This window comes from Ischnura elegans, chromosome 8 (genome assembly GCF_921293095.1).
Source record: "Ischnura elegans chromosome 8, ioIscEleg1.1, whole genome shotgun sequence".
Lineage (NCBI taxonomy): Eukaryota > Metazoa > Arthropoda > Insecta > Odonata > Coenagrionidae > Ischnura > Ischnura elegans.
In genome coordinates this window covers 39,944,784-39,970,914 of record NC_060253.1, presented here as the reverse complement: position 1 = coordinate 39,970,914, position 26,131 = coordinate 39,944,784, and the positions used below count along the sequence as shown (strand labels likewise).

Below are 26,131 nucleotides of genomic sequence, written 5' to 3'. Positions count from 1 at the left end.
ACTAACAACTTAGATCATTTATGCGATAACGAAGGGCAAGGAGGAATGGGTGAAGAGAACTCTGGCATTCTCATGAGCCTGTTCATAATGGAATACGCAAAGGAGACAACAGCGGAATGTCCCACCAACAGAGGAGGCGATGTACTTGAAATGCCCTCCACAAAGCACTCACACAAGGATTGAGCAGTCTCCGAGATAATCCAGCCACCACTGGGATTTGAACCGCAACCCATGGAGAAGGAAGCCAACACTCGAGCCACTATAGCCTATTGTAAACGTTCTAAGTTCTCACATAAGCTAGGGGACTGTAATGCTGTGTGTATAAACATAATTCCCTCTGGCATTTTTATGTCTAGTAGCATAAACTACTGCATTTATTTGAATATATTCCCCCCTTTTTTCCAAAAATGCCCATGGTGATAGCATGGGCATTTTTGGAAACTGTATTCAAAGACTGTATTCAAATAATTTTTTACTTTTTTTCCCAAAACTGAAGCCTCAAGATTAGGGGGGGGGGGGGGAAATATATTCAGAGGGGTACTCAGAGAAATATCGTAACTTCACCAAAGCCAACAAAACTCCACAGAGGCAAAAGATACCTGAGGTAAAGCACCTGGTGTGAATTTGGAAGGCCCAAGTTTGAATGACGGTTAATTATTTTTCCTCTGTAGAATTTTCACAATCAGAGAAAATATTTCTGATTGAATGGCCTTAGAGCAATAACTAAGAGTTTTACCCAATAATTGTGGTTATGTGAACATACCTGCTCCCTTGGAAATCCTCATCCGAGTCTGCTTCATCATCATCACTGCTAAGCTCCAGGTTATTCAGACGCCGTGTCTTCTTCCTCCGACTCGGTAGGATCAACACGGGCCTCCTGGGCTTCACTTCTTCCTCATCGTCATCATCGTCCTCGTCTTCATCATCCTTCTCTTCTTCCTCGCTGTCCTTCTCGCTTTTGAGGTTGCTCATGTCCTTCCCATTGGAGATCTCCTTCCCTTTGCCCGGGACGACGGACACCTTCTTCTCCGGGGGAGGCGTTCGCTCACTCTCCTCATTTGCCTTCTCGATCGTGCTCATGTCCTTCCCCGCACCCTTCCTGGCCTCCCGTTCATCCTCCACTTCCTCCTCTTCCTCATCTTCGTCCTCGTCGAGGCCTCCTTTCTCAGCGTTCACAATGTTCGCTATGTCCTTCCCACGTCCCTGATTACCAGCACCCTTCACAGCCTCCAGCTCATCCTGAGGGAAGAGATGTTGTCACTATTTATAAAGAGTTGAATATTCTTCCACTGCCTTGTGCAGTGAAACCTTGACCAATAGAACCTCTTAATTATGTTTGATACATAAAAAAATTTTTTCAAGCTCAAAATGAAAATGAAACATAAAAAAATTTATAATTCCACATAACTTTAATACTGCACGACCATCATCTGGTGACGTGAGACGTTGAAACCTAGGTTGCACAGTATTTAATTTGTGTGAAATTATAAAGTTTTTTACATTTCACTACGTTAAGTCAATTCCATAACATCACGCCCGAGACAATGAATAGAACTGAGAAGACATGTGACAACCAGACTGACTTCATTAACAACTATCAGAATGAATACTAAGAGTGTACTTTAGAAGCAGATTTAGACACAAATGCTTGCTGATACAGTGGACACTCGCATTAATGGGAACCCTATAAAGTGAGAATTGGGTTGTAACAACTGATTGGCAGTTACCACCAAATGATTAACACAAAAAAATGGGGATATAGTAAGGCCAACAAGTGCCTGCCATGGTATGCACTCGGTTGTACATGGCACATCTATTCAGACTGGTGCATAACTAGTTATCTTGAAAGTAAATGGTTGTCACCTATTTTACAGGTGAAAGCAGAAATATATCTCTGAAAACAGGTGTACGATGTTTCTTTCGCCAACCAGTAAATGTCTAAGCATTAACGATACAATAAAGGTAACCACACCGATTCAATTACTAGGCACAGCTCAATTGAATGACTACCTGGTCTAAGGGCACATAATCATCACAAAATTAAGGGAAATATAGCTTTGTGCAGGAAGAAGACTCAATCAGCATGTTGGGCTTTCACCAGCATTTTCCACTTTAAGCACTCTTATCCAAGAACCTTGCATCAATGGCTCCATTATGCGGGATAACACAAGAGTGTGTAACTTGCTTTCACAAGATATTTATGTTCATAGTAACCAAGCGTCGCCCATGGAACTGAGTCCCTGTATGAATGCCTCTCATGCAACTTAGTGCGACGCAACTGTTTGTAACAGTGTCTAGACCATGGTTGCTGCTATCGCACAGTGATTTGGCACATTATGCCAATCACTGATGATTCCAAATCTGTGATTAAGTCACTACACATCCTGTGACTTTGGGCTATGGATGCGTGGTTCTTAAAAACATGGGCCTATAATTGCTTTGCAGTATTTCATTAGCAAAATTACATATTAATATGCAACTTAAAGCAAACGGAGATCTTATCCTTAGTGAAATAGCATTGATATGAAATAGAAGTGGTAATTAAAGGTGAATATGGGAATTGAGGAGCTTCATCCTTCACCTTCAGATTCAAAAGGTGCTCTATACACAGGGTGTCCAGCCAATCAAAGCAGAGAAATTCATGCATAATTTTCGGTTTTCCAAGAAAATTTCACAAATTTCCAGATTAACATTACGTGATTACTGCCATTGATGAGAATTTTAAAACACCCAATAATACTTCAATACATTTAGATACAGTGAGTCCTCATTCTACGTCACCCTGATTAACGTCATTTCACGATAACGTCACGAAAATTTTGAGACCGTCATTCGTTTATCGCATCTATGCCTCGCGATAACGTCAAGTCTTTTAAATTTCGCGCGAAAAAAAAGGCGAAGCGGCGGGCATTGCAGGTTGTTCATTTTGTGGGCGGTAATACAATCAGTCTAAGCAAAGTGTAAAACGGTGTGTTTATTCTGAATTGCGATTACGGTTTCAGCAAAAATTTCTGCAAAATGAATTCTTGCATAGGTGCGCAAGGTTTACTTGACAAAATGGTTTTCAGGAACCTAAAAAGTGATTTCAAGGCATTTTTCTGTGTAGAACTCTTGAGTTTTTGTCGTCACTTTTTTCGCAGAGTTCACAATAATTTTGGTTCCTGTAACTGCGACGATGTTTCAGCGATGATGATGCCCAGGCGACGCTCGCCCGGGCGACCACCATGGCGAAGCCGAAAAGCAAATGCTGGAAGATAAAAAAATGGAGAAGGATTTACGTCACTGCAGCTATTGTCGTCGATGAAGACAGGAACTCGTATTTATGCTATAGTTTGGCATTCCCATCGTGAAAAATGCCCCAGATATGATACGCTAACATCTTATGGGATATTATGCTTCGATTAACGTCATTTCATGTATCGTCACATTTTTCAGGAACGGTAAGTGACGTTAAACGAGGACTCACTGTAATATTACATTTACAAGGACAAGGAAAAGGTTAGTTAACAAGCATTGTATTTCAAATTTAAATTTATTCAATCCAAGCCAAGAAGCTGCTTCGAAGTAGATATTGACGTCACATGGCATTCAATTCTTTGCGTTTTTGAATACTACATTAGTGAAGAGTGCTAGATATTTTGATTCTGTTGTCTTGTCTGACATTTCATTTTTCGATGCGGCTGTAAAAATTCTACTCAACTACTGCACTTAAAATTATGACAAACACATTTCAGGCCAGAAAATGGGTGTTGAACTGGCAAAATTACATGTGAAATGACTTTAAAATAAAGAATTCTTAAATTCATCCATAATTTCCGATTTTTCCAGTTGCTGGACACCCAGTATATAACAAGCAATTTTCCGAATATTATGATCATTCGCTAAACTGAGCTTCGAGTAAAATGTGGCTATTAACCTATTCTTTGCTCATACTATTTACAATAGATTTCTGGGCCACTGAGCAGACCACAACACTAGCAAGGTGCACTGATTCCAGTTGCAATTTTACAGTGACCTGGAAAGCCAAAGGTCTGTGGTTCGATTCCAGGGGAATTTTTCCCATGGCAATTATTGTCATATTTCACTGCCTTTCACGCCTAAGGCTTGGAGTTATTTGCTCATTTAACTCTAAAAATGTCTAATTTCTATTCATTATGTGCCCACTCAATCATAAGCTCCTACCACAAATAATATTATCATTATTATCACCGGAAAAACAAAAATTTCACAATACCTGAATGGCTGAGTTGATTAGATCGTCATACTCATTGAAACGGTAGCTGAAGAGAGCTTGTCGCCTTGCTCTCAGTTGGTAGCCTGGCTCTGATTCTTCAGACTCAGACCTACTTTCATCATCAGACCTACTGGCTCCCGACCTCGAGCCAGACCCAGAGGATGAGGAACCAGACGATGAGCCCCCTGAGGATGAACCTGTAGGGGAGAAAAGGAAATGCAAATATTCAATGATAATCCAAACGTACATAAAGCATTGGAAAATTAATAAGAAATTTTTCTTACAAACTAAAAAAGAGCTAAGTTGAAACCTAACTAGTTTTTTTCCAAAGCACAGCAAATAACAAGTAATTGGTACGCAGTACTGCACTTGATTGCAAAGATATTAACACCAAGGGTGGAATTCACCATGAAAAAATCATTTGGATTGGCTAGAATTGGAATCTGGGTCTCCCAATTCCAAGGTAAGCTACCAGTTACTCCACTGTGTCATCTTCCTCCGTGGCTAATTTAAGACTGAGATTCCCCAACAAGGGGATTGTATTTCAAGTCCACATTGTGGCATAGAAGACAGATATCATGTTTACTAAGCCACTATTGAAGAAAAAACCCTACTAAGCTGTTATGAATCAATGGACGTTAATCAAACTACTGAATAGAACAAACAGTCTGAGATTTACCTTGGAGCAACATGGCTTGGTGTAGCATACCTCACCAGCATTTGGGATACCTGGGTTCGGATCCCAGCTAAGTCAAATGATTTTTCCAAGGCAATTTCACCATTGGTGAAATTACAGTTGTTTTGTTTTCACTAAAAGCATTCACAAATCATAACATACATAAAGGTCATTCAAATAAGTCACACTGTTAGTCCACAGAGGAAAACTGAAAGCCATGCCATTAGCATATGCAATTATGCCACTGACATATAAGTTGCTTTACAAGAATTTCACATTTCTATTAGTGATTGTGCCCAAATTTATTCAATACAAAAGTAGAGGAAAAAAGCATTCCACACAAGCACAAATAAATGCTTAATTACTGTCAGTCATTTAAGCTTTTCAGGCTCAGCAAAACTAACAACTGTAACCTAGTTTCATTGCTTACCTTAAACAGACTGTAACCTAAATCTAACGAATCTATCATTCAAGAACAATAGACACATTTAAAAACATATTCAAGGATACACCATAATTTAAACATTATGATGATACTCACTACAACTTTACTTGGCAGAGTTGATACATTAGCTACAGCGATGCATCAGATCATCAGAAATACATAAGTCAATAGTTTTAGTATTTGCGAATGGCTTTGAGAATTTTTAAAACCTAAGAGACATAAAATTTGCTAAATAAAGAATAACAACCATATCCAATATTTTGAAATTAAATGATTTCTAAAAAAATTATACATTAGTTTCACCATGAGGAAAGAGGAAATCTTTAATTTGATGGAATTGATGTGATAAAGCTTCTCCAAAAATATCACGAGGGATTTATCTAGAAGAAATGATTAACTTACAATTAATATCTTCAGAATGAAGTAGTAAAAACTCTGTTCTATACCCAAATTCACATGCAGAATTCTTCTTTTTACTTTTTCAACTGTTATTTTATACAATTTTTCTCTAATATCATTTCTCTAAGCTTTTTTTCCTGATTCAATTCATTTTAATGAAACTTTTCATTAAATACATTTTTCACTCCTGTTAAACAAAATTCCATTTACAATCCCAGAAACAACTGAAATGCTATCTACGAGGTAAGACACATTTCAAATAGCACTGCCTAAGTTAACAAGATATTTTCATCTCTTACTTCCCTTTGGAATTTAGAAGATTCTTGAAATGTCAATTAAATTATTTATTCTCAACTATTATTCATGACTAAATAACTCACAGGTATCCCTTCATTATGTTATTCAAAATACTGTGGAAAACTTAAGTGAGAACATTTTTTAGTTTTTCATAACCACCCAACAAGAGCAGAATCATTATCCTATAATGAGTGAGAGGACTAAATCAGCTGAAATATGACCCACCGAAAAGGGCACAAAGTTAAACTACTAACATGATTTAAAAATTTAAATAGCATTAATTTGTTAAAACTCAAATGGAAAAGGCATTTAAATACAAAGATGTATAATCATTGTAAAATAACTGACTAATACCATTAACAATTATTGGTATGAACATTTACTGCACAGGATTCATAACAATTTTCCATTTTCAACGTCCCTTACTTTTCTCAGATTTCTAGTCTGAATTTTTTTATTTCCCAGACTTAATATCAATGGAAAATCAGGGATTTAATAGAAAAAAGAAAAAATGTATATTGTGAAATATAAGTAAAGTAGCAGCAAGTTGGCCTCACCTCAGGGTGCCCAGCCAGGACTGGAACAAAACGGCCACCTCACTGCTTGAACGCAGCAACACTCTGTCATCTGCAATTTTCACACTTTTGCTACACTTTCAGAACTTTTTCCCTAGCAATAGTCTCAAGTCATTATCCCTGACATTTTTACGACTTCCAGTCCTGATTTTTATTTCCCTGACAATTTCTATGGACTCCCTGACCAATAAAAACTGTGGTGGGTATCGTTGTGGCATATTTAGGTAAATACGCAAGTTTGTTCACATTTTAACGTGGCTTACTTCTTATGAATTACTGATGGATGAGGTCCTAGGACAAATAAACGCTATCATATTCCCTTCCTCTACCCTTGCAACTTACCCGACTCGTAAGTGGACGACCCCGATCTCCTTTTCCTGCGAAGTTTCTTCCGCTCGCGTTCCTTCCTCCTCCTCTCTCTCCTTGCCTGCTCTTCTTCCTCTTCCTCCTTGCTTCGCCTTTTCCTCCTTCTGATGGGCACTCCATCAGGTCCAATCTCATAATCACCTTCTGCAAAAGTTTTAATTACATCAATTAGCTTAAACCAATAAACATCATCTGCATCTACATTCTACCCTACAAGCTGCCTCAATAGGCGTGTGGCAGTGGGTGTTAGGACACCAGCCGTTATAAATGAAAAGTTTGAATGAATGTTCATTACGCTCTAGGTTAACCTCCAAGAGCAAAGAAAAGATAAATACATATCATGTTCTGCTTTGAAAACTAGGTTCTTTTTGACAAAATATACCATATCAGTGATGCAAAAAGTAAATTTTCACTTGCAAAGAAATTGTGGTGAGGCTTCACAAGAAATATTTTGACAAGAGTACAATAAAATATTCAATATCAATAACACAAAAATATAAGTTTTAATAAAAATCTTAACGAAAACGTTCATTAATAGAAAGTTTTTTGATACGCTCCAAGTAAATTATGCTTAGTATATATCAAAGGCCTTTATTGTTCAGGGGAAAAATGATTTCCCAGATCTCTCTGTTCGGTAAATATCTTTCCAGATAAATCGTTTCTGTCGGACCTGGAAATACAGTGGGGTTTTAATATGATAGTGTCCATGCCACTCTTTAAGATATCTATTCTCAATTTCTCAAGCAGTCTCAGCCTAGCAAACACACTCTGAGTCTCTAGTGGGTCCCAGCCGCTTAATTTGCTTAACATCTTTGTAACACTTTATTTATGCCCTTAGCAGGTTTCCTTTGTATTTTATTAAGTTCACGGATTAAGTCTTTCAGCAGCGAATTGCCAGATAGATAATAATTACGGCCAGATAAATAATGGCAAAAATAATCTTTTAACAACAAATGCTAAATATCACATAAAAATGCAGACAGTATGAAGCCAAAAAAATTGCCAACTTTAAAATCAAGGAGCCCTAATGATAAGTCATCGTATTGAAGCATTTTTGTGACAGCTCTTTCCCCAGCCTATTCCAGGTATTTTTTCATCAACATAATGGGAACTATTGAGTAAAGGATGAAATTATAAACATTTCTCTGTGAAATAAAGCATATCATTAATCCAATGCATCATATAAATAAATTATATAAAAATAAAAGCTTGAGAAATAATAGACAAAATGGATAATGGTGTAATGGAAACAATTCTTAAGTCAAGTATAGATTTTTTAATTGATTTGATACCGTTATACCATTCTCCTCTATACTATGTCCCCATCTCCCTTCCTAGAAAATATTGGGTCACTCGATACCCAGCCCGTAAACTCGTAGAGCCGAATGACCTCCATACCTTGGTAATTTCCTTCCTTTACAACCCTCTTCTCTGTTCTTCCCCCTCCCTTCAACATAGGTGTATTTAAACACTCAACATGAGAAACAACTTTTTTCCCTGAGAATTAAACACAAGTGTTGTTTGACACAATACTGGTTGGGGTTTACTAAATAAAATAAGTCGAATTCATGAAGTTTAAATCTATTTGTTTAGCCAAGATTATTGTGTAAGTTCAACAGATTCATCCGTTATATGGTGGAAGTTTGAAATATTTAAATAAAAGATGGTAGCACTTTTCCAGAATATTTTAATGCGTATGATGCATTTCGTCTCACAGAGCCATCATCTGGTACAAGACACTGCCTTGCATATGAACATCACCTTTATACCTTTGAAAAAGGGGTTGGGAAGGATGTCACATGTTTGAAGAAGGGGTGAGACACTGGCATACAAAGCGGAGACAGAAAAAACGATTATTGTAGCTTGAAAAGATTTCACTAATATTAGAACTGAATTGAAGGAGATCACGGGAAGAATCAATCAACTACAGAGGCAACATGCTACTCCTTACCATCAAGTGATCCATCCTCAGCAGCTTCAAGTGCCAATGCCTTTCTTCGCTCCAATTCAATTTCTCGCTTCTTCTCACACCGCTCAAAATCTTTCAGACGCTCTTGAAGTCTTACCAAAAGCATGGCCTACAAGGAAACAAAAGAATCATGACAATTATCATGCAATAAAAAATTCTGACTCACCCATTCATGATAAGGTATATGATCAATACAACTTACAACTTTACTTAAAACATTTGATGTCATTTAAATGAGAGTAAGACCATATGTAGGGCCACAGTTGAAAAAAAGAAATCTTCAGCATAACTGTGACTCAAACAATGACTAAGCTAATGACCACACAGGAAATAAATCATAATGAACTTGAAGGAATAAGAGCACGATTGTGAACTTTGATGGTGACTTTCTCCAGGACTAATGCCACCTTGGAAAGTCAATTATAGTGGAACCTCGTTAAAACGAGTACGGGCTATAGCAAGACCCCCGCTATTACGAGAGATAGCCGATGCACCGTCAATTGATCCTATTATAAGCATGTTAAAAATTTCGTTTTTACGAGGCCCTTTTGGTGTTGGCTCTCGCCATAGCGAGGGTTTCACCGCCGGAAAAACTTACACCAAGACTCCTTAATCTCTGTAATTGCTAGCGATCTGTTAGAAATGAAGTTAATGGAGTGCTCAGTCTCAAATTTATGTGGTAAACTGTCGTTCGATAAATAAGTAGTTAATTTTGGTGAAAATATTATAGCATTAGCATTTGCGAATGCTTGATCTTCTTTTGTTCCTCGGGCGGCAGAAAGCAGACGGCAGCATACCTGCACGTCCGTGAGTTGCGTGAATAGAAAGCATTTGATGGAACACACCATGGCCAAAAAAACACCAAACACGTCTGAGCGATAAAATAAAAATAAAGGAGTAATATGAGGTATATTGGCTATTATTTGCACCACCTCCGGTAAAGCGACAATTCGCTATAGCGAGTGTTTATTGGTGCACCGTGGGCTGTCGTTTTATCGAGGTTGCACTGTACATTAATTACGATACAAAAGAAGTAAATTAGAGATTATAGCTGTTAACTCAACAATTACAAACAAGAGATTATAAAAAGGATACCAGAAAATATGAGAGCATTTCAGCATGCATTAGTTTTATCAGAACTGGAGAGAGACAGCCCTAACAGATTGGCTTGAATTTGTTAAATTTCACTGAGGAAAATTTGTGACCAGGTAAAATATTCTATAACAGGTAAATCAACTATTGTTCACTAAAATTTCCTCTGTTTAAGCTTAAGGCGATCTCTTAAAACTCAGACTTCTACTCTCCAGGGCTGGAAAGAACAATGGAAAGGCAGCTTAAGCTCTCAATGCTCCAACAAATACAATGAAAAAGGTGAAAAAGGAAGTGAAAGAGAAGAAATACGTCGGAATGAAAATATTAGCTGATTAAAGAATTGAGTCGAGAGCTGCATCAAACCAATCTTAGGATTGTTGACCAGTGATGATGATGATGATGAACAAATGGTAAGAAAAAAAGTCTGGGTATGGGAAGTGTGGATGCTTACGTGTTTGCATTTCTTGTTAAGCTATTGGAAGAGGAGCTACCATTAAAAGAATTCTGGGATTCAACATTAGAGATAATTCATGACTGAGTCCCACCCTGCATTTATTTAAATCCCTTAATGATCGAGGAGAAAAACAAATTTTTAAGCAATCCCTTCGACAAAATATGTATTATTTATCAACGATGTACAAAGAATGGGTTAGAAAAAAAAGGTGGGGGAAAAACAAATTCCTACAGCAATCCCTTTGGAAAAATATCTATATTTTTATATAGGATGCCGGCCTCGGTGGCGGCGGGGTAACGTCCTCGCCTACCGAACAAAAGGTCACGGGTTCGAGTCCCACCTGGGTAGATGTCCCCTGTCCAGGGCATGGTTGTTCGTGTACGTTTAGTGGCTAAATTTTTTGAAAACCCTGTTGCAAAATGGCCAATATGAGCTGTATTCGGTGGTTTGAGAATGAATAATAAAATAATAAAAAAAAAATGAAGAATGGGTGAGAAAAAAAAGACGGTGGAAAAACAAATTCTTATAGCATTCCCTTCGGCAAAATATCTCTATTTTTTTCAACGAAACGCCAACAAAGGGTGAGAAAGAAAAAGATTGGGTACGGGGGGGTATGGATGCTTACGTGTTCACAGGGGGGGCAGAACCAGTCACCCTCGGGGATGAGGAACAGGGGTGGCCGCAGGCAGGAGCAGTGCCAACCCGAATCGCACTTGTCGCACAGCAGGATCCACTCGGGATGGTCGCGCTGGCCGCACTTCTGGCACGAGTGTCGGTCCAGCAGCTCCTCCTCCTCCTCGTCTTCGTCCTCCTCTTCCTCCTCGTCCTCCACCTCCCCCTCCCCCTTTGCCACCTCCCCACCCTTCTTCGTCCTCTTGCGTTTCACTTGCGGCTTGGCTGCACATGCAAATGACATGGGAACAGTCCCATTCATTTTTCTGGATCGTCCTATTGGCCGGTGGTTAGTAAGCACCAAACATTATTATACTCTCCATGCAGACAAAATGATAAAAACAAAAGAAAGTATAAGTGTAATCAAAATATGACAACTCAAAAATTTTGGGCATGCGAGGTTGTCGAGTTAAAATGGTTTCACATTGAGGAAGCCGGATCCAAAACAAAGCAATATCGGAATAAAAATTGAATACCTGTTTTAATGACAGGATCTCCATGACATACAGGAATATGGCCATTAAGGTTACATTAATGGGTGAATCAAATATATTAATGTACACAGCACACTAAAGGCCTACAGGGATCTGAGTGGGCAGCTGTCTGACCAGTTCAAATGCAAAAGAATAATTCTAAATCTCAGCAGTGGAGGATATTTTCTTTCTAATTCTTACATAAGATTAAAAAAACAAGAAAATTTCTGTACTTAGTCACTAGCTAGTGGAATAAATTATGCCCTAATGGCCAGACTTCTTTTGATGGCATTAAGACTAGCAACATTGTATGAGCAATGGCTACAGTCAAAGAAAAACCTCAGACTGCAACAGGTCTACACATTTTCCAGTTTAACTCAATAGTATTAGTGAAAGTGGAAAATTTTACAGAGGAAAAATCTTTTAAACCCACATCTACCGAATTTGTGCCAGGCATTCTACCACTTGAACTTCCAAGGAACATTTTACCTTTTTGGAGTATTTTTGGCTTTAGAGGACAAGGTTGTTTATGCTGCCAGAAATAGTACACAGTAAGTATGTTTAAATGCATATCCCTAGAGTCCAGCGGAGAATTTTTGCACTATATGCACACTTGCAGTGACTCTTTGATGGTATGGAGCTGGCTAGTCTGCGGTTTATTCCGTGAACAGCAATGATTGAACTTTGTAGGTCAATAGGAAACTTAAATGGACAAAGTAACAGGTATGTTATATTAATTACTCTCTTCCCCATTGGTTGCCGTATGCTTTTAACCAATCCCTACAGCCCAACAGACTGATGATGAGGACAGGAAAAAAATACATAGAATTATGTACATGAAGTTGATACCTAACAGGGAATTTTTCTGCAGACTAAGATCCCAAAAAGATAATTTATAATTATAGTGTTGTTAGTCCTCATCAAGTAAAGTTAAATAATGTAAGTCTGTGGTATAACTTTCAGGCTGAAATATCAGTCAAACCACTGCAAACTGATGACTAGTAATAGTATTTGCAATATTGGGTATGGAGTTATTAAACACATAAGCCACGATTTCCAAAATATGATCAAGCATAAAATGAAAATTAAAATAAAATGCATTAGTGTATGAAAATAAAACAAATACTGGAAGGTCATAAAAAAGGAATATTATACCTTTTCTTTATTAAGGAAGTAAATCTTTGACTAAAAACTCAAATCTTTTAACGATGATTATGAGTGAATTTTAAGGTGTTGATAGAGCCTGGGAAGTCAACGGCAATCAAAAAGTGAAACTCTTTCCTGCTGGTGCCTACAATAGGAAAACGTTTTCGTGCTACGAGTAGCATGAGAATATTTTAAACCTCTCTGTGCGGAGCTCTTTTTTGGGGGTGAGTTGCCTGGGTATTTTCATCCCTCAGTTTTGGGGCCCAGCTCAACACAGCCCGTCCCTACACCGGCCACGGGACTACACCTCCTAACCCTATCATAGCACGAATCCACAAATCAACTTATTGCGTTACCAGTGTTTTTTTCAACCAAACATTGTATTTGATTTTCAATAATTTACTCTTCTAAAAGAATTACTAACATTTTTTTAAGCATTGTGGATTTTTAAACAGGTTTCTATCATTAATAACAACGATGTTATTAAATACAAGGTAATGAATGGAGGAAGAGTTCTCGGGTTTCCAGCCGGGTCCGAGGGTTTTTCTGCACCGACGTTTCGAAGGCTAAGTCTGCCATCGTCTTCAGGGCGAATGGATGAGCCAAGATGTGTCCGTCTTATATACCTTCGCATTGGGTTCAGGTGGGCTCTGATTGGTCGACGGTCGGGCCAATGCGTGTCCTCTCCCCCTTCAGTTTTTTCAGGGCTGGTTTCCACTCATTGCTCAGATGGAAGCCGGCGTCTCTGTTCATTTTTCTCTTCTCAAGTCTGATTACCACTGCTTCCTTTACGACACGGTCCCAGTAATTGTTGGCATGGCATATTATTTCTGTGTCTTGAAATTTTATCCGGTGTCCATTTTCTACACTATGTTCGGCCACCGCAGACTTATTGGGGTAGTACAGTCTGATGCATCTCTCATACATACAAGGTAATGAGGTTATAAGTCCGGAAGTCTGTTATTTTCAACGGTACAATTTCATTTTAAAATTGCTTACGCACTTAAAAAAACGAAGAATTCATTCAAAGTATAAAAACATTGCAGTATGCACAAAATATATCATTGAAAAAACTATTGACAATATAACCACCTCACAATGCACTCCTGTGGTGGGGATGATTATAAATGAGTGGGAGGGTCGGGCTTAATTGCCAAGGAGTGGCCCTAAGGACTCGCTAAGCTGCAATAAGGGTGGAAAGAGTTCCGATTCTATCTTTGAATGTGCCGTCGCATGCGATTCTTGTCCTACTCATGAACTGTTTTGTTTGAAAGGTCTCGCAGAGGTTACGTAGGAGAATTTCAGCCGTGGAAAATAAAAATAGCAAAATACGACTGGCACATAGTGTGACTATTCCCAAGAGATTGATCAATCATCGGGGAAATCTTAGCATCAGGAATTTGGAAATGCATTTGGATCCGAAAATATCAGATCCGAAAGGTCCGGCTTTGAAAATCAAGGATCCAATCCAAATCCAGAACCGAAAAAAATCCTGGATCTGTCCATCCCTAGTTAAGAGTAGCATTTTTATATAAATATACAATGTACATTCAGGCCATAAAAGTCATGAGGACCTTGTCATCAGAGGACTTAAGAAATGTCAGCCCCTCATTAACAGTAGACTCAAGAAAATAATTAAACAGCAGAAATAAAAAATGAGACAGAAAATTAATGATGGAGATGACGGGGCCAAGCAATCCCATATTCCCTCAAAATTGAAATTTTTCCTCACTATATCAACGTGGATCTTCAATGTGAAACTTAAATAAAACAAATAATTAAATCCTGGTGGCCAGACTTGTTGAATTGAGGATTTCGATACCGCAATCTCTTGAATTCTTCTTTTAAATGAGTTAGATGATAATGCAAGGAAACAAGCATGCTCCATAAATAAATTATGAGTGCTTGAAATTATAAGGAGAGCAAAGGCTAACAATTATTTTCCATGCCTCATTATGCACATTATACTTATGACAAGCAAAATCAGCCAAAAAGTAATATTGACAATAACAAAGAAAACCATTAAAATTAAGCAATGGTAATGTACCAGCCCAAAGTAAAGACTTAATTCAGCAGCAGCTTTTGAATTAATTAAACTGAGAAAAATTAAGTACCATGGTCACAAGAGGATAAGATTCTGAGCAATAATGCATTAAATTATGAAGACAATCATGAATAAAAACCACCAAAGGATGCACTCCGTACATACTGACAGATAACTTGGGCACTGATGCGATAGTCTGCTACACAATAAAACATACCTGAATAACCTCTTTCAATGGCGAAGACAACCAGGCATTAATAAGCAATTTTAATCCATTAAAAAGCCAAAACCAAAAAAGTGGTTAATAGCCCTGCCGTTTTGCAATCATTTTGAGTCAAAATATTAGTGACAGAAAATGAAAGATCAATCAAACGAATCGAAATGACGTTCACCAATTGGGCACCTCATGCAGTTCACACGAATACACGTCAGACAAAGTAAAGCATCAAAACTCCTCCATCTACAAAACGTCACTTCACATACTAAGTGGAAAGGGCGATAGGAATAATCAAAGTGACAAGTTCCCGCCAGAGTTGGCAGTGAGGGCAAACCCTTCTCGTCACTCATCCTCCCACACCATAGCTCACCCTTTCTTGCCGTGCGAGCCCTCCTCGTGGGCTGAACCTCTTCCCCAGTGCCCTGTTCCAAGTCCGACTCCGGAGAGAACTCATGGTCAGACTTGAATACAAGCACCTCATCGTCTTCGTCCTCTTCTTCCTCCAACTCCTCCTCTTCCCCTTCCTCCGCTTCGGACGAACTGAGAGGAAAGAATTTTGGTTCATTCATTCATTCTCAGAGAACCCTTCATTGATAGTTTGGTCAAAATAGACATTGACCCTTGCATGAATTCCAAACAAGCTAAAAATTTGTATGAACGTTAGGTATACCACCCTAATGAAATCCTGAATACTCTTTCAGTTTTGGATTATACTGATGAAGTACTTCTGTAGAGAATACTGTGGGTCCAATAATGTTCAAAGACAACGTTTAAAAGCAAATTATGGAGAATACAGCTCCAGTTAATTTGTATGAATGTTAGGGATACCACTCTAATGAAATCCTGAATACTCTTTCAGTTTTGGATTATACAGACGAAGTACTTCCGTAAAGAATATTACGCGTCCAATAATAATAATAAAATAATAATAATAATAATATTTAATTTACGGGAGTAAACCCAGTTTACAAATATTAATTGTAAGGAAAATTACAAGAAAAGTAATACACTTAAAATTACAATCATTGTGCAATAAAGGTAGTATATCATATACAATTTACATCAAGTAAATAGGTAGTGTATTGACAGCAAATATGTTAAAATATTTCGTTTAAATGAGTCAAGTGAATCATAAAATATGTCAGCATCAGTCACATGTGATGCACTGTTAAATAACCTCATTGCCCTGGTAACAAAATTATTATAAACAATATTGCTAATAACAACAAAACCAAAATACATAATAACAATAATTTTTTTTGCTATAATGCTCAGAGACAGCGTTTAAATGCAAATTATGGAGAATACAGCTCCAGTTAACTTCCGAATAACTTTTCTCAGAAATGGTATGTCTTACAGAAAAAGTATGTGGACAATTTTTGTAGATGATTTTCTGATCCACAATTTTGGTGTGAGCTATTTTTATCATAAAACTAACCGTTTGGCCAAAAAAAAACTATTTTTGCGACCTTTGACCTTGGATAAAATGTTTTGCACACACTGGACCGAAGGGGACTTTTCAGTATTTCATTCAAGTGGTATCCCTAACATTCATGCAAATGTTTAGGTTGTTGGGAATTTATGTATGGGTACCCCGATTCTTTTGGGCTAATTTGACCGGGCTATGAGGGAACAGATTGCCCAAAAGAGTGTAAACAACAATGATACATGTGAGGCCCGTGCACAAGTCTGAGGAGTAGAGGAGAATTGGTGACTCGCTCATCATGAGTTTATGATGTAATCAACTTATTTGCAAAAGGGTTGAAGTTGTTGATTTTTCTTCATTTAAATAATTTTTATCACAGTTAATAATAAAATTAATTGGACAAAGAGCCTATTTCTTTTAGAGAGCTTTAAGGGAATGCACCTTCTTAGGCCAAAAGCTGTACACCATTAGTAATTAATTTTCAGACTATCGTGGAGTTAAAATGAGTATTGAACAACTTGAGGTCAAACACAAATATACTTAGATGTGTGTCCAATGGTAATTGAGAGTATAACAGAACCAGGCCTTGAACTGGGGCGTGGAAGGAGAGACATCTGCCCCAGATGGCAGATTTCAGGGGGTGGCAAAATTTGAAAAGCTAATAAGAAAAAGTAATTTAATTTTTTTAATTTAATTATTTAAAAATAATATAAATAAAACTTCTTAATAGCAAACATACTGTGTGTAATTTCAACTACCGCGTCTCAAAAAAATTGGTATTATTTTTTTATTATTACGGCACACCCCCGATTATCCGGGCTAAAGATGGGGAGAGACGGCACGAATAATCAGAAAACACGGATAACCCAACCTTTCCCTTAAATGTCTTGCAATGCTCATAATTTACGTAAAACATACAATATATTTTTATTTATGCAGTTATTCTGTTATTTTAGAGTGCTTCCCGGACTCAATGAGAGCTTTCTTCGCCAGTTCTCGATCGTCTTAGCGGAGCACGGTCGCTCGGAAAACAGGAACATGGTGCAAAGTGCCATGAATGCAGCTAGCGCGCGATCGCTTCCATTTTACGAAGGGGATTCTAACGGAAATAATATGCCTGGTTTATCCCAGCATTAATGCAGTAATTCCAATGATTTTGCGTCCGATTTCATTTTTTATAAATATCGCGGAAAAAATTGAGCGAGAGTAAAAATCATGCACAGATAATCCGCAACCCGGGTAAACCGCAGCCGGATAATCAGGAGTCTGCGGTATTTTTGCTATTATTTTTTTATTTTATTGTATTATATTTTAGTGGTAAGGGAATGAGATTGAGGGAGCGAGGAGTGATCACAGGAGGGGGAGAGGAAAACTGATCTCTGCCCTCCCCCGACAAAACTCCTAGTTCCGGCCCAAGACAGAACACTTACAGATTTCTTTTTCTCCGAATGGAAGTCACTTTCAGAAGATGCCTACATACCGTATACACCTGAATATAGTCCTCCCTTTTTTTCCAAAAATGCTTGTGGTAAAAGTAAAGGGGAGGACTATATTCAAACGCATTTTTTTAACTTTTCCCGAAACTGAAGCCTCAAAATTAGGGGGGGGGGAATACATTCGGAGAAATACGGTAACTAATGCATTTCAAAATTGAGGAGGGGAACTACACGCACGAATGCAGAGTACTTACCTAGACCCGGAGGACTCCCAGGGATTGTTTCCCTTGCGACCTTTTGGCCTCTTCTTCTTCTTCTTTTTCTTCTTCTTGTGGTGTTTCTTCTTGCCATCCAAACCTTCTGCCACCAAAAACTCCTCGCCCTCCAAGCGGAAATCTTCATCGCTGCCAGTCTGCAATGCAAACACATAAATGATAAAGACTCATCATTCAGACATATCTAAAGAAAGATACCACTCTTCTAAAAAGCAAATGAAAGCAACCAGAGCAGGCAAAGTAATTTCCCCCAAGAGCAAATCGCTACCAGTAATTTTAAGTATCCAAGAATAATTCCCCTAGACAGAAATAAGTTGAAAACTCATCCATTAGAATGATGAAACTTGGATGATCATTTAACGTGCCAATGAAATAAGTAATAAGAATGAAAACTGAGGGTGATTTACTAACTCAAATGGTACTTGATTACTTTCATTGCTAAAAACAAATGACAAAAAAAGGCTCAATTTAGAATGCATACGTAACAAGTGCACTCTAAAAGTGAAATGTAAAGCATCAGTAAAACATGACATAAATAGTAACCACAACTTGAAATTTTTTCCTTATAATTTATTTCATTACTAGATGCTATAAAAATGCAGATGAAAGAATGATATGACATACGGGCTACTGTTGAGGATGCCTATACTACATTAAGACAGATTGGATACTTAACCACTACAGAGGCAATATCATCTATATATTCGAATTTTATTAATTGCAGAAAAATATCGGGTAATGCAATAGATTTGCTCATTTGTGAAACAACTGCTATGATTGAATAAGCAAATATGCAATACATGATGTATACGAAAAGTTACTAATTCATGAATCTGACAACTAATACCTCTAAGATACTTGAATGTCATCACGGAGTAGGTTGGCTATGCCATTTTGCTGCTGTGCTCTACTACAAAGTCCCTCAATAAGCAAATGCTACTTCTAATATTAGGAGATTTATTGACTTCAATAAAGTATTTATGTAGTTGCAGGTGATATCATTTATTTCTTTAGTCATAATGGCAATTAGTCATAGTCACTGGAGACAATTTTTAGATTAAATATGAATTCCAGCAATGATTTCTGGATAAAGCCCTAATGCATACACTCAATGATTTTATCTTCCAAGAGCACAATTGTTTATTTCAACATTTCAAGCATTATTCGGAGAGGGAGCATGACAGCCTTATTTCTATTTCTATCTAAATATTTTTCTAAGCTTCCAAACAGTTCTTATCCTTTCTTGATTTATAAAATACAGTCATAAATAGAAAAAAGAGACGAGTGGCAATAATCTAATTGAAGTCGAACAATGAGTGGCTCATATAAAATTTTACAAAAAAAACATACTCATGAAGATTGCGTCAGGAGCTTTTAAAGCTGTCACACACCACAACGAGACAAGAGATATTTCTTAAACAGCTGGTACATCATGATATTACCTCACAGTTTCCCAACAGTCATTAAATGCAAGAAAATTTATTGATGCAAAATGGCACATTGTGATGAAAATGAGTAATGAATTCATGAATGAACACGCCCTAAAAATAGCACAGCATTTCAACCTTATATACACCCTGAACCGAGGCAATTATGATTGCTTCACTCGATTGGAAGTTATTACCGTGAGGAGGCAGGGAACTTAAAAGAGCAGACGATAGGAGAAGAGAGGGCTAAGTGGAGAGTTTTCCATGCATTCCCAGTACTTTACTTTCATTCCCTAGTTGAATTTTTTTGGGAGAGCGTTTATTTAGAGAGATTGTGAGTCCATACTTCTCCTTTTCTCTTTCGGCCTCTCTTCTTCCTCTTCTTCTTCCCATCCTCGACAATATCCTCCTTGCTTCCCTTTTTCGGACCACGCTTCCGTTTCTCAGGCTTAACCTGGTTTAGGGGAGACACAGTTGGGGATTCCGGGGATGCAGCATACAGGTTAAGGAAGGCGTAGGGAGAAGCCATGCAAAAAATAGCTACCATAAGTGCAAATTCCCAACAAGTTAGGCGAGAGTCCTCTCACTCTTGTTTTGGCACCATGAATAAATAAATGGAGTACATAACGAGAAAAAAAAATTAGGTATAGGTCGGTTCTGTTCTTGGTTCCATTGATTCTTGACCTTAGAAGTTTAACTTTATAATGCGAGATACGGTGGAACAATATGATGTACTTAGATTAATAATTTTTTTTGTAAATTCCACATTTTAATGGGGAATATTTGTTAGCCACAATAGGTTTTATTATCCTGTTTGAATGTATCAAAATCCTTAGCTACTGACAAATTTTGGGCATAAAAACATGGAGGGGACAATACAGTTTTATTCACTTAAATTGAATTGGGCTTATGAGCCGCAATCTGAACCAAAGCCACAAAGAAATTACATGAACTCCTCTGGAGTTTTTCCTAGACCATGTCCTAATTGCCCCCAAAATTTCCATGACTTCCTTGACCAGTATAAACACTGGATCATGGGTTTTAAAAATCAAGCAATCGAAATGAATCATGCTATTTTGAACCAAAAGTTTGATAGGGACTAAAAAACGATTCCAGCATCCAAAGCAGAATCAGAAACCACAAAAACATGAAACCGACCCATTATTTAAAAAAAATCAATAGAGAGGGCAAATGAATACACTGAACGTTGAACTGAATACATCAAAATAGGGAAAGGAATGAAACAGCTCGTTCACAAAGTGCGGTACGCTCAATTTTAAGATTTGATATGCCATTTACACAGATATTGATGCAAATATTAAGACATCATGTATAAATATTCATGCGCCAAACTAATGGGCTTGCAGAAGAGGACAATTAAACAAATTTTAAATTTAAAACAATGAGATAGAACTTATTTGCATTAATAATTGGTCTATCAGCAGGACTTCAATACTTTGAATAACTAATAGAGACCATAAAAGTGAATTTCTTTATGAAAAGTAGCTCCACTGAGCTCTGACATGAAACTAAGCTGATAATTTTAAGTATTGCATGAACAAATTTTTACTTCTATTTCATGATATGACAATACAATCTATTAATGGAGCAGAATATTGAAAGAAGAGAACCATCTTCCAACATGAGGTTGTTTATACCAAGCCTTGAGTTAATTTCATTGGGATTGAAAAAGCGATTCCACCATCCAAAGCAGAATCAGAAAAGACAAAAATATGAAACAGATCCATCATTAAAGAAATAAACAGAGGGGGTATTACTCTTGAAGTCCTGCTAATTTTAAAAACTATAAGCACAGAATGACCACACAAATTTAACCATGGGCCTTACCTTCAAATTTGCAGACCTTAACTGTGATATTTGAAAGTATTAAGTCAATTTTTTCATGAAAGATTGCATTGCAGAAATAAAAAAACTACCAATCATGACAGGAGTAGCCATGACTCACCATTGACCCAAAAGCTAACGCAATACCAAAGCTAGAGGGGTTAAAAAAAACAATAAGCATAATTATTAGATAGTACATATGTAGTTGAAAGAAATTTTTAATGATGCAAGATTAAAATTGTGTATCCAATAAAGAAATAAAAGCATAATGTTTTGCTTCAATTTTGAACAATGAAATTGAATAGCACGTAATAAAAACATTAGGGCCTTTTTTTTAAGAACCAGAGATATTTTACTCTCGTTAAAAATCAGGACTCCTAAATCATCAAAGGAATTGCAAAAATTAACTACAAACAAAAAAAACTCAATACGATAATCATGCTTTCCTTAAGTGTAGTGCACATACTACATAACCAGTTTATGAGGATAAAGGGATGACATAAATACCTACAGTAAGTAATTGAGAGGAGTATTGCCGGTAGTTATAAGTTGATCAAAATAGCTACCACAATGTAGCTTTCTCATCTAAATAAATTGCCAATACTCCCCGAGGTTTAAATATAAATTCTCCATTTTTAGAGACCACCATAATGGGACAACTTTATTTCCATCAGACTAAGGCTATTACAACACACACAACATCTAAACTCAAGCCGGAGCTGGCACTAGCAGCAGATGGATGGAATTAAATGGAAATTTTCTTATGGCATCCTGTCAAAGACTTCCAACACCTGGAGGCGAATGCTAAAGGATTTTAGTTTTAATGTTTTCAAATTTAAAAATAGTAATTTCATCAGGGCCGCTGAAGTGGTTTTTCATTTAGAAAATACATCTCTCTCTTTTTTCAAGTCTGAAATCAAACTAGCTAATGGCACTGGCAATGCCAGTATGTGTGAAGATGGTCTAATGCTTTCTTGAGTAAGGATTCATTCAAGGGAGTGTCATCAGCAAGAATGACCCCCGCATTCAAGTAAGCTTAACAGGACATGAAAATAAATGCTGCAATAGGGACATATAGTAAGAGGAAATTCACTAACTCTTAACTTCGTCACTGTTTGAATGTTTGAGTATATTTCCCTCTTGACAGACAGTGAGACTCTTCCCAAGACATTGAACAATGATTGGGGGAATCTCAACCTTCTAGGATAATAACCACGTCAACAGTGACTACGTCGCAGATTTTGGTAAACCACCCTCGGCCCTCTATCAGCCCATTTCCAACTAAACTCTACACTTAACTATTAATCCTCTTGGTGCAAACCTTTTTATTGAGGCATGCATTTACGTGACATTTTTGGTCTATGCAGGTAAGCACACAAATAACGATCAACGTACGCACACAAATAACGATTAATGTTGTGCAGCAAGTATACCTGTTGATCCCAAGTGCGGTACACAGAAATCTTTCTTCTATTGTTTGCTGTAACATATGCATACCATCATCGCACTTTGTTCCTTTACCTAAAAATCCTACTGTTTGACCATGAATTCCAAATTTCCTACTTCTCTGAGCACTATCCTTTCCAAGAAATGCTGGGTCACCGGCTAGTAAGTTTAATAGTTTTCATATCCTTGTAAAGAAGCAAAAGGAGTGCATGTGCAAATGCATAGCTACAAGTACCAAACATGAAAGAACTCCTACACCCAACAAAAAATTTCATATCGAAGAACACCCCTCTCTACTGGGGGTATACCATACCCCCAGGACTGAGGTCATGACTCCCCCCAAATTCGATCCTCACTGCCCCCAGGTGAAATTTATGACTTTTATTGAAATTCACGAAAAGAATTGTGATATATCTTTAAATACCGTATATGTCTGAATAAAGTTCCCTCTTTTTTTTCCAAAAATACCCATGGGGCAAGTAAAGGGGGGGACAATATTCAAACAAATTTTTTAAACTTTTCTCGAAACTGAAGCCTCAAAATTAGGGGGTGGGGGGCACTATTCGGAGAAATACAGTAGTTAGCAATTTTTTTAACAAGTATTGTAGAGATTAATGAGTCAAGTCTATTTTTGACTGGCAATTGGCTACTACAGTGTAACCTCGATATAACGACACCCCACGGTGCACTAATAAACACTCGCTATAGCGAATTGTCGCTTTACCGGAGGTGGAGCAAATAATAGCCAATACACCTGTTGCGAACAGATATACAGGAACAGGAGTGGTGCCGCGACAGATAAACATCTATCCGATAAACGTAATCATAAATCCAGACGAAAGGCGATGTTTTTTTTGCATCACTAAATTTCCTTACTCAAATAACGACTAACTATTCAAACAATTTATAAGCGCTGCACTGAATAAAAATCATGCAAAGCATTGTTTCGTCAATCATTATATTTATCGAACGACAGTTTACCACATAAATTTGAGACTGAGCACTCCATTAACTTCATTTCTAACAGATCGCTAGCAATTACAGAGGTTAAGGAGTCTTGATGAAAGTCTTCCGGCAGTGAAACCCTCGCTATGGCGAGAGCCAACACCGAAAGGGTCTCGTAAAAACGAATTTTTTAACACGCTTATTATAGGGTCAATTGACGGTGCATCGGCTATCTCTCGTAATAGCGGGGGTGTCGCTATAGCCCGTACTCGCTTTAACGAGGTTCCACTGTATCATATTCTGTGATTGAAAAAGGGATACAATTTAAGTAATACATTATATCTTGACTGTTAGTCAGCATGATCGAATTGATTCTCAGCATATTACGCGACTAGATATAATAGCAGCAAATTAGTATTAATTTACTACAAACATGCAACTCAATAAAAAAACCATTTAGCACTTAAAAAAAAAGTGATTATTTCAGAGTAAATGAAAGAATTAGAAATTGCCATTTAAATGCAGAACATCAATATATCACACTACAACTTGACAAAATTATGAATAATAAACCAGAAATTAGACTTCACCATAAAAACTTAAATCCATCACCCTGAAGTACTTCAAGATTACTCAGGCATTGCATGCATGAGACTAGACACCGTAAGAAGATATGCAATTTAAAAATCACCTTCAATAGTGGAGCAACTACATCAAAATCAACAACTTTATTTTGATGAATACGGAATTGAATGCTCTTCCGTGGACATCAGTGAAAAGCACCCATTTTGACCTCAAGGCACCGATATAAATGAGGAAAAGCACAATCACTGCAACCTCCCGATTAGAGGTAAACATCTTAAAATTTTAGAACATGAATCCTGAGAGGGCAGCGTCCATTAAAAAAGGCTCATGAGAAGTAACACTGACTGCTCCTTAGGTCAGTGAAAAATATGACATAAGATCTAGAAGCACATCAAAACCAGATTAAGTACAGGAAGGATTTAAGGTCTCGACAATAACTAGGTGATTTGGGAGTATTGGGAAGTTGATCATTGCAAATTGATAAACATACACTATTTTGAGACTTAAATGAGTTTCTAACCTCGAAAATTTTTCCAGTAGACTAAGAAAAAATTGAGAATAAAATTGAAATAAAAAAGAACTACTGAAAACTGACTCTGGATAAAACTAATTGAAACATTACCTAATATATAATACTGCTAAGCAGAGATCTAAAATGTGCATAACATGAATTATTTGACGTACACTTATACCATAGACTTATTGCACTAAGACCATACATTCTCGAACAATGAACTTATCTAGCAGAAGGGTTGAAAAGCAAAACAAGAAAAAACACAGAAGAAATGACTGAATGGAAAAATATAGGTCTGTTTACTTTTCAAACTCCACAATAAATGACAATAATTAAAAAAATATGGGATGGGCCCATTGAATTACCATGTAGAAAGTAAGTGAAACATTAACAGTTGATAATGCTCATGGATAGGAGGAAAAAGACTCAAATGAGTGTTCTCATGAAAAATGTAACCATCACTAACCTCCTCCTCTGACTCCTCGGGTTCAAAGTCATCGTCTATGACAATCAACTCCTGCTTTTTGCGTTTTTTCTGCTCCTCCTTGAGGCGGATGAGGGCTGCTTCCTCCAGTTTCCTTCGTTCTGCCTCCTCCTTCAACTTGATTTGCGCGATACGCCTTGACTGTCGCACGCCTCCAGATGATGTGGAAGGGGAAGCTGAATCGTCGAGAGATGCTTTGAGCTCCATGAGCGTTGGTGACGGTGTGCGGAATTCAGAATGGGATTCAGATTTTGGGGACATTTGATCTTCTCTTGCGGCTGCCAGCAGGGCAAGAGCTTGGGCAGACTTGCGGCCTAAAGAGCAAGGATTAAGTGTTACAAACTAGATGCAGAACTCAGTTAAAGACTAATAATGTAATTATGTACAGCAGACTCCTGATTATCCGGCTGTGGTTTATCCGGGTTGCGGATTATCTGTGCACGATTTTCACTCGCGCTCAATTTTTTCCGCTATCTTTATAAAAAAAACGGATGGAAAATCATTGGAATTATGGCATTAATGCTAGGATGCTTATTATTTCCGTTAGAATCCCCTTCGTAAAACGGAAGCGATCATGCCAAGCTGCATTCACAGGAGCACCGTGTCCCTGTTTTCCAAGCCTCGCAGGGCACGACCGCGCTCCTTGATCATGGATACACGTCGCGCAGCAGTTGCAACCTGGCAACTTG

The 26,131-nt window shown here is 37.6% G+C and overlaps 1 protein-coding gene across 4 annotated transcripts in view; it reads right to left on the bottom strand.

Moving 5' to 3' along the window:
- LOC124163357 overlaps nucleotides 1-26,131 on the bottom strand; it is a 59,190-nt gene that overhangs the window by 10,085 nt on the left and 22,974 nt on the right. Inside the window, exons 5-13 of one of the 4 annotated variants that reach the window (XM_046540210.1) lie at nucleotides 25,425-25,756; nucleotides 19,970-20,077; nucleotides 18,176-18,333; nucleotides 15,430-15,599; nucleotides 11,133-11,455; nucleotides 8,944-9,070; nucleotides 6,969-7,136; nucleotides 4,235-4,431; nucleotides 764-1,239 (exon numbers count right to left, since the gene is read on the bottom strand). In XM_046540210.1, coding sequence (XP_046396166.1) covers nucleotides 764-1,239; nucleotides 4,235-4,431; nucleotides 6,969-7,136; nucleotides 8,944-9,070; nucleotides 11,133-11,455; nucleotides 15,430-15,599; nucleotides 18,176-18,333; nucleotides 19,970-20,077; nucleotides 25,425-25,756 — 2,059 coding nt within the window. The remainder of the gene's footprint in view (nucleotides 1-763; nucleotides 1,240-4,234; nucleotides 4,432-6,968; nucleotides 7,137-8,943; nucleotides 9,071-11,132; nucleotides 11,456-15,429; nucleotides 15,600-18,175; nucleotides 18,334-19,969; nucleotides 20,078-25,424; nucleotides 25,757-26,131) is intronic. The other 3 variants (XM_046540212.1, XM_046540213.1, XM_046540214.1) reach the window with 3 other exon arrangements.